This window comes from Gavia stellata, chromosome 5, assembly GCF_030936135.1.
Source record: "Gavia stellata isolate bGavSte3 chromosome 5, bGavSte3.hap2, whole genome shotgun sequence".
Classification (NCBI taxonomy): Eukaryota; Metazoa; Chordata; class Aves; order Gaviiformes; family Gaviidae; genus Gavia; species Gavia stellata.
The window spans coordinates 41,504,392-41,513,000 of record NC_082598.1 but is presented as its reverse complement, the minus strand read 5'-3'; the positions used below and the strand labels follow the sequence as shown (position 1 = coordinate 41,513,000).

General features: G+C 48.4%; 1 protein-coding gene across 2 annotated transcripts in view; it reads left to right on the top strand.

The window, feature by feature from the left end:
- The first annotated feature begins 1,277 nt into the window (after positions 1 to 1,277).
- Positions 1,278 to 8,609, top strand: part of GALNT7 (polypeptide N-acetylgalactosaminyltransferase 7) — a 73,758-nt gene continuing 66,426 nt past the window's right edge. For both annotated transcript variants that reach the window (XM_059817650.1, XM_059817649.1), the window contains exon 1: positions 1,278 to 1,403. In XM_059817650.1, coding sequence (XP_059673633.1) covers positions 1,278 to 1,403 — 126 coding nt within the window. The remainder of the gene's footprint in view (positions 1,404 to 8,609) is intronic.

The following is an 8,609-nucleotide window of genomic DNA, read 5'->3' as shown; positions in this document are numbered from 1 at the left end:
TTGTCTACGTCTCACACCACAGTCTTACAGAATGGGGGAAAAGAATCACATGGTGCTAGAGCACTTATACAAGTTATATGAACAAACAAAAACTTCTGTGTCTAAGTGTGCCAACTACAAAGGTCACCTAGGTGTGGGGGTTTTTTTCCTCCAAAGTGATCCTGTTCAGGGTGTAATATCCTGTTTTATTTCTACCGTGCTTATCATTGAAAGTTAATGTTCAGGATCGTTGGATCTGATATCCTCCCAGTACACACAAGAAATAAAACTGAAAAATGTCAAAGCAAGCGGATTGTACTGAATACACAGGAGGGGCAAAAGCATTACATTGGAAGTATTGTTCTTGCATCACTCCGCTTTGAGGAGTGCTCACATAATCAGGTTTGTGTGCATGACTCCTTCAAAGGAGGAAATAGGATGCCTAACTTTTAGTGCAGAAAATTAGTAACAAAATACACGCCAGCTAAGGGCTGATAACATCGCTGTAATCTGGTACTTAATCTGCTATCCTCAAGAAAAATCTGTTGACTTTGCAGGCTATCCTGAGCACACATCAGTGTTACTCTGCCCAGGCTGCACTCAGTAATTAATGGGCCTGTGTTACCCCAGTCCTATGACAATCACTGGAGTTAAACGTTTGCACCTTAATTTTTACAAGTCGGTGCCCCGAGCAGAGTTGCCCACCCAGCTGAGAAAAGCCAAAAACCCACTCGAGCTCTTCCATTCCTTCCCGCTGCCCAGGCGGGGTGCAGGCGCGGTTAACCCCAGCCGCAGCCCGGGCTGGAGCAGGTGCAGCGGGAGCACACGCCCGGCGGCGGGGCCGGGGCCGGGGCCGGAGCGGCGGCCGGTGCGAGGCGCCCCCGCCCCGGTGCGGGGCGGCCACGTGGAACGGCGACTCCCGCGGCGGCCACTTCCTGCTCCGCATCACCCCGGCCGCTGCGCCCGGCGGGGAGGCAGGCGCGGCAGCCCGCAGCGGGGGAGCCCACCGGGGAGAGGGGGGGGAAGGAGGAGGAGAAGGGGTGGGGGGAGAGAGAAAGGGGGGAAAAGAAAGAAAAAAAAAAAAAAAAAAAAAGAAAGTTTGTACGTGCAGCGGCGGCGGCAGGAAAGCCTCCACAGGCGGGCGGCTGCCGGAGAGCAGCGGCGGCCGGGGGAGGAGGGGGAGAGGAGGCGGCGGCGGGGCCGCGCCGCGCCGGGCGGGGGGCGGAAGCCCTCCGGTGCGCGGGGCCGGGCGCTGCGTGCGCGGCGGCGGCGGCGGCGGCGGGCGGGAGGGAGGGAGGATGCGGCTGAAGCTGGGCTTCCTGCTGCGCGCCGTGCTGCTGGCGGGCAGCTTCTTGGGGCTGCTGCTGCTCTGGTCCTCGCTGTCGCCCCGCGCCGAGGACCAGGCTCCCCCGGGACGGACGCGGGTGAGTGTGCGGCCGCGCGGGGCGGGCGGGACGCAGCGGGTGGCGGGGCCGCCGCCCGGGAGGTGACCGGCGGCGGCTGCGGGCGGGCGGGGGGCGGCTGCCCGGGCTGCGGCCTGTGGCGCCTGCAGGCCCGAGAGGGGAGCGCGGAGCGGCGGGGCCGTCCCCGGGCGTCCCCCGGATAAGGCGTCCCTGCCCGGGCGGCGCCGCGCCGTGGCCCGCCGCTGCCGTGGGGCTGCCCGGGCCGCGGCGGGGCCCGGGGGCGCCGCGCTCCGCTGGGCCCCGGCGGCCGGGCCCGGCGGGTGTCCGGTCCGCCCCGCCCCACCCGGCGCGGGGCCGCCGCAGCCCCTCCGCCCGCCGGGGCGGGAGCGCACCGCCGGTGTTCGCCGCCGGCGGGGTAGTGCGGGCAGTGCCCCGGCGGGGCCTTTCCCCGGGACCTCCCCGCCGGCGATGCCCTGGGCACCCAAACCACGTAGGTCCGAGTCTCCTCTGGGGCTTCTTCATCCCTCAGATAACGGCGCTGGTGTAAGCCGCCTAAGTACCCTGGAAAGGTCTCCCCCAGAGCTTTAACGAAGGGTCCGGGTGTTCCCCTCTCCCGCTCACCCCGCTGCCGCCGATCAGCTTCCCGAGGTTTTACTAACCAAACGGCAGGTCTCGCCAAGGAGAAGCAGCAGATCAGGTAATGTAAGAACAAGGCACGGAAAGGCAGGAGGCGTTGGATTGATTGTGCAGGTGGTGCAGATCTCCCACCCCAAAATCGTGGGGTAACCCGTGAGGCGCGGGATGGGCAGCGCTTCGGCTGAAACCCCTAGGAATGAATGCTTCGGGAGGTCAGGCAGACGCATCTGGGGAGTGACCCTTGCCATGACCTTGTATTAGTCGCATCAGGTGAGAATAATCTGACTCTCCGATGCCAGGGTCTCAGAAGGAGTCAAAGTGCTTTTCCTATTTTCCCCAGGTGTTTTAGAGCCGTGGAACGTAACTGGACTTAAGGGGATCTGCTTCAAGTAAGATTAGTCAGGATTATTTTAATCTTGGTAAAGTCATAACATTTTACAGGGATTATCTTAAAAAGTGATCTGTTATGATGTGTTCACTGATGATCTTGGTCCTCTCCAGTGGGCTGCTTTGAGTAATTGTAGAAGGCAAGTGAGCTGACAGAATTCTTGCTTTTGAAAACTGGAAATGACTTTGGACTCCTTCAGCCGATGCTCTGTCTTCTGAAGCTGTTACAGTTTGCTGGATCTTGGCAGTTGCTGCTGAGATAATAGGCCATAGCGGTTCTTTTGGAGATAGCAGTTTATTAAGCAGTGAAGTTTCTGTAAACTGTTCTAGAGACAACATGGGCTTTTCTGTGTACAGAAGAAACTTCAGGAATTTTATTTGCATACCTCCCAAGAAAATGTCAGGCAGTAAACATTTTGTGTCAAAACCAGTCAAATTACTTTTCCAGCTTAGGCAAGGGTAACAGACCTGTAAAGTGACATCCTATAAAAAAAATGAGGTACGGTTGCATTGCTGTGTAGGGCAGTGACTGTGTTCGGACGATTATTCTGGGGTGACAACTGAAATACTGCAGTCCTACCGTGTGCATGCTGTATCAATTTATTCAGGTGCTGTAATGAATCACGCTGTCCTTTCTCACGAGCCTGCTCAGAGACTTTTGAGCTGAACCCTTGTATCCATCTTCATTTGCATGTGAGGTCTCATTCGGAAATCTTTTCTAGCTGGTGTGCGTGGCAATAAAGGAGTCGGAAGAGTTTTTACAGTCCAGCCCCCGATAAAGCAGCATTCTGTCTTGATTAGCCCTGCCTTGACTGGAGGAGGAAATATCCATGACAGCCACCCTAGGAAATAATTCAGTCTTTGTGGGGAACAAATATAATTATATTAAGTAAACACTGTCAGAGGTGAAATCTAAACAGAGTATCTAGTTCATTAGCTAGATCAGCTGGTTACTTACCATTGTGGTATATATGAGAGTGGGTAACACATGCTGCTTCATCATTTTGTGGGAAACAGTATTGTTATTACTAAATTCATGTTTCGGTTTGGACTGCTTTCCTCCTCAGAAGCTGCTCAGGTGAGGAATACTAAACAATAGCGAGCGGGCTCGCTGCTAGCAGTGCTCCGACATATTTCTGGCGAGCTGGCAGAGCCCAGGAATACATCCGGAGACGAGGGCCTGCGTATCCTGCATCCTGCTGGGCGAGACAACGCTGACCCCGTGGGGTGGGCTTGTGTCTCAGGGTGTGCTGCCTGCTACACCTGGAAACAGGCTGTGTTGGTACAGTTTCGGCATGTTGGAACTAGGAGTTTAATCATAACCGCTTCTCTGAAATGCGCTGGTGCGTACTTTGTTCAGTCATACACGTCTTGTGTTTGCTCTGTTGTTAGCTGCCGGAAAGTATGTTAAGCTAAAGATAACAGAATAATTCTTCTTCTTCCCGTACAACACCCTCTTCCCTTCGCTTGTGCTGAAAGGTCTAGCCAACAAATGTAAAATTCCTCCTCAGACAGTACCAGCTTAAAATAGAATTTAACTTTTTATAGCTAACCTCAGGCAGTACCCTTTCCCTCTCTGCACCGTAACCTTGGGGCACTTTTTAATAACACCGAGGCCTTTAAAGGAGCAAAGATGAAAAGTTCTGTTGTGTTGTTCTTTTTATGTTTATAACCTTAAATCTTTTCCTGCTTACAGCAGCAGAAAAGAATGGGATAGAGAGTAATACTGAAGATCTTGTAGTAGTGTTATAACTATGTACCTTTAAAAAAATGTTCTCTCTTCAAATACTGTGTTATGTTTTTTCTGCTGATCTTAAAAGATTTCAGAGGATCTTTTGGAGAGGCAAGATGATTAATGTACAGAGACTTTTCAGACAAAAAGTGAAAGTGGAGAAATGGCTGTTTAGGAAGGAAGTGAGAGAACACAGAGGTAATAACAGTAATACAGGCAGTTGGAGATAAGACCTTTCTTTCTGATAGAAGCCTTCCACAGATGTGTATGTTCACTGAACACGTATTCAGAAGTTGGAGAGACAAAGCCCTTCTCCAGGTAGCCTGACTGTGGAGCTTTGTTTCTGCAAGACACCATTTAAGGAAAAACTGCTTGCAGGATTCGGAGGGAGAGGTTAAGTCTTTCTTTATCTGCATTATCAGAAATATCCGAACAGAGTAAAATAATGCTTATCCTAAAGAGCTTTTAGTTTCCAATGGAAGCTATCTGATAGCAAGGATTACAAGGGTACTGAAGATTTAGGCAAGGACACGCACATTCTTGTTTATGGCTGTGAGAAAAGATTAGGTGGAATCTTTGATCTGATTATTATATGCATGTTGTGGGGTCTTTTGGATGTTTTCCGGTACCTTCTGCTCCTCTGGATCAAGGGATCACGGTTTTGGAGCTAGCAGAAAATGAGTGAGGCTATTCATCGTAAGAAGATTGCTGTAGGGATCCCAACTATAGTACTCATTGGTCCCAAGTGAGATGTGTCGCTAATGATCAGCCTCGGAGATACAGCCTTAAAAGCTGGTGACATCAAGAAGTGGGTAGTATAGCAGACAGAACCAATGGACTGAAACGGTAAAGAAAGATTCATTACTGAAGAGTTGAAAACAGCATATTTGGAGGAGTAAATGTAGTATAGGTCAACTTTAACTCTCCAAATTTGACCAATTACAAGGTGGTAACGTGACCAAATTAGTATTCAGAAGGTTTAAAAGTTGTGTGTAGTTGAGTTTGGTGGTTTTGGTTGGTGGTTTTTTGGGGTTTTTCTTAAAGATCTGTTTAGCCTACCTGAGGCAAAGCTGGAAGTACAACTTTGCATGCACATAGCCTATGTGGTAGCAGTATGATCGGTGATCTCGTACTTCCTCTGATCTTCACTGGAGCACTCCAAGAAGCTGAGGAATGACCCTATTCATTTGTACATGTGCAGGAAAGTAAGGTAGAAAGAGTGTCCAGCGTGTTACTTATCCCCTTCTGGAGCCTGGGAAGGTAGTAAAAAATGTGTTGAAAGCGTGTGGCTGACCTTGCACAAGTCAGAAATACGGTGGTGAGATTGTAAACCCCACGAAATAAATTCCCTGTTATGCCCTCTTGTGTGGAGCGAGGAGAACTTACCGAAATCTTGGCACGGGCTGCCTGGCCTCATATCTGGGAACCTGTTGCTTCAGATTTGAAGCATTACAATACTTGTGGTATTTCCCAACTTTAGCTAGCCCATAGCCACCGCGCCTGAGCCACCGATGGGCTGGCCTGGCCTTGCCTTGCCACGTATTGAAGGTATTTAATTTTCTGTGTCTGTAAGTGACATGTTCTTAACGGGCTTTTGTGTAGGGAGTGTTTGTTTATCAACAGTTCTCAGACTTTCTGGACTGGGTTCCCAGGGCCTTTTTTGTGTGTATAGGTAATTGGACAACTGTCCCCTTCCTCCTACCACCCCTAAAAACGTGCAGATCTCCTACACCAGCTGTGCTCGCGGTGCTCTGTAACTTAACAGGAGCTTTTGAGGTCACAGTCTCCCACCCTTAGACATTTATACCCTCATCCCCCTGCCAGGACAGTTAGCTGTCCCTGCTGCCAGATGTCACGGCAGCCGTGCCGTAGCGAGGAGGAGCAGTTGCCCTCGGATCGGGAAGGGAGGCTCTGCCAAGGGCACTGGCGCAGGTGGCGATTCTGGCCCGTCCCTCTGGTTCTGGAAACCGGATGATGGGCTTGCAGCCAGGGCTGCGGGCCCTCGCCAACCACCAAGTTTAAACGTTACAGTTCCCATGTGGCCATGGGAAGGTGGAGAATTTATGATGTGGAGGCGGAGGAGTTATGGGGAAAAAAGAAACAAAAGCTGACTGGACAATTTTTTTAGCTTTCTGGTGACACCCCTTCTTCCCCACTTTAAGGACCGCTAATACCCTCTATGCCTTGGCTGGATTGTCACTGAGAACTTAATGACAAGTTGCAGACTGAACTTGAAGTGTTATTGTGGTTTAAATTAGATTCTTTGCGGTGGAAGTCTCAGCGGAAATTCTCCACTTTTCCTTAAGGAGTAATGGCAAATGTGCTTAGGAGAGAAACCGAGATGCAAGAATTTGATGTCATTACTGGAGGAAAGGCAGGAATCGAAATAAGATGATAAATCTGATGTAACAGGGAGAGTGGTGTTCAGTAGTGAAGGGATTCAAGTTGTCAGAGTTTGGTAAAAACGTGATGCATTGTGGTAAACAGCGGATCAAACAGCAAAATAATCTCTCTCTCTTCAGTTGCTTTGTCTAGTTATCTATACGTCTGTCACTTGTTTTACTGGTTTCCCTTTCTGTAATTGGGTGAGACCTAACACAAGGAGCGCCACATCAGTTCTGCCACTCTGGCATTATCTGAAAGCTCAATGCAATCATTCATCATCCGGGTGTGAAAAGCTCCCTACAGGTGCAGGGCTAGACACAGGCATGCTGCCTTCCACAGTCAGAGGCATAATAAGTCACTACTTCTTGTGTGACACTCAGCAGAAATTAACACCTTGACAAATTTTTCACGTTCAACAAGTTTTGTTTGAAATCTGTGCGCAGGGCAGCAGTGAGTTTGCTATAGCCAAAGTATTGCTGCTGTTGGAAGTAAGCATCGCTTTCTTTTCCCCCTCTGTTTATTACAGTAATCTTTAGTGTTGCTAGCAACAGTAATAGGGAAAATGTTTTGAGATATTAAATGCTAATTTTTTTTAATGTGTGCTTTCATCTAAATTGGCTTTGAAAAAGCTTGTAAAAATCTGTCACCCTTGGGAGAGTGTAAAAACCCCAATCCCTGTCATATTAAAAGTGAAATCTTTTGACAAATGCTTCCAGTTATGTTGCAGAATAAATGACCACAAAGCAGTTTCCTGAATAATGTGAAGAAATGGGGGGAAAAAACCCACCCTACATAATTCCTACAATTTATGTATACATACATAGATTGTATTAAAACTTTCCTGAACTCTTTTGTCATTATGTTCCCTCGTAATAAGTCAGGTAAGTAACTCCTATTAATTATGTAGATATCTACTCCTCTAGGGAGAGCAGTTTTGCACCATTTTATATGTCTGTGACAAGATTCCCTTTGTCCTATTCTAGTGCCAAGTGTTACCATTTGTGGTAACACCTGAAAAATCAAAGATCTTAAGTTAAGGCTGGTGTTTGCTTTTTAAGAATCACATTGCAGGAGAAGGAACCAGGGAGCCTTTGGCAGGATCCCCAGCATAGGATGAAAGGTGGCTCTGCTCTCTTAGGTGAGATTATGCAGAAAAACTTAGTAATTGTGCCCATTTATGGAACTGTACAGGTAAAATTATTCCCCTGTTGCAGGACCTAATGGAGAAACTGTGAGTAAGACAACAGAAATCAGGAAGGATCAACACAATGGGTTGGGTAGGTTGTCATTTGTTTAAAAAAAAAAAAAAAGAAAACCCACAACAGAAGTGGTAATTTGTGCTGCTTAGTGGCCAAACAATGGGGCACTAAAACTAGCATAAAGTCCTTTTTAAAATAAAAATCTAGGTAATAGTTAACTCGATTTTAAAGGTGGTGAATTAAGAGATGATGGCAAAGCTGAAATAGTAGCAATTCTGGTGCTAGTAAATTTAGTTATTGGAAAAGGCCCAGTGGGTCATCAGGATGCCAGCCTTGAGAGAAGGCAGGTCATATCCAGAAGTATATATGTGGGTTTTTCGCCACATGGCCGAGCAGCATGCACCTTCCCTAACCCATGCTCAGCAGAGTTAAAATTGCTTGTATTGAGCTGACAGTCCCTAATGAAAAATGACAGTATCTTTGTCCTATTTTTGTCAGATATTAAATCAGCATTACGGGAGACTGCCAAGTGGAAATAGGGCAGGATAAGCTGTTACATTAATAGGTTTGACTTCTACCTTGGGGGGGTGGGGGTGGGGGGGGGATGCTTTTGCAGAAACTAGGCCATATAATCTGAGAGAAGGATTCCAAGTCGGGTAACAGTTACATCTAATTACTAGATTTCCTCCGTAAGTATGGAAAACAAATGTCTACTGTGAACGATTAGTTTAAAAATAGCAACATGCTGCTTAAAAGGCTACCTCCTCCATCAGTTTTCTTTATCTTTTTGTGAATTAAAGGGAATTTATCTTGCTTGAACCTGCCTTTAGCAGTCCACCTCTGCCCCACAGTGCTCTAGATTGAGACACTGTTCTGGTGAGTGAGGTT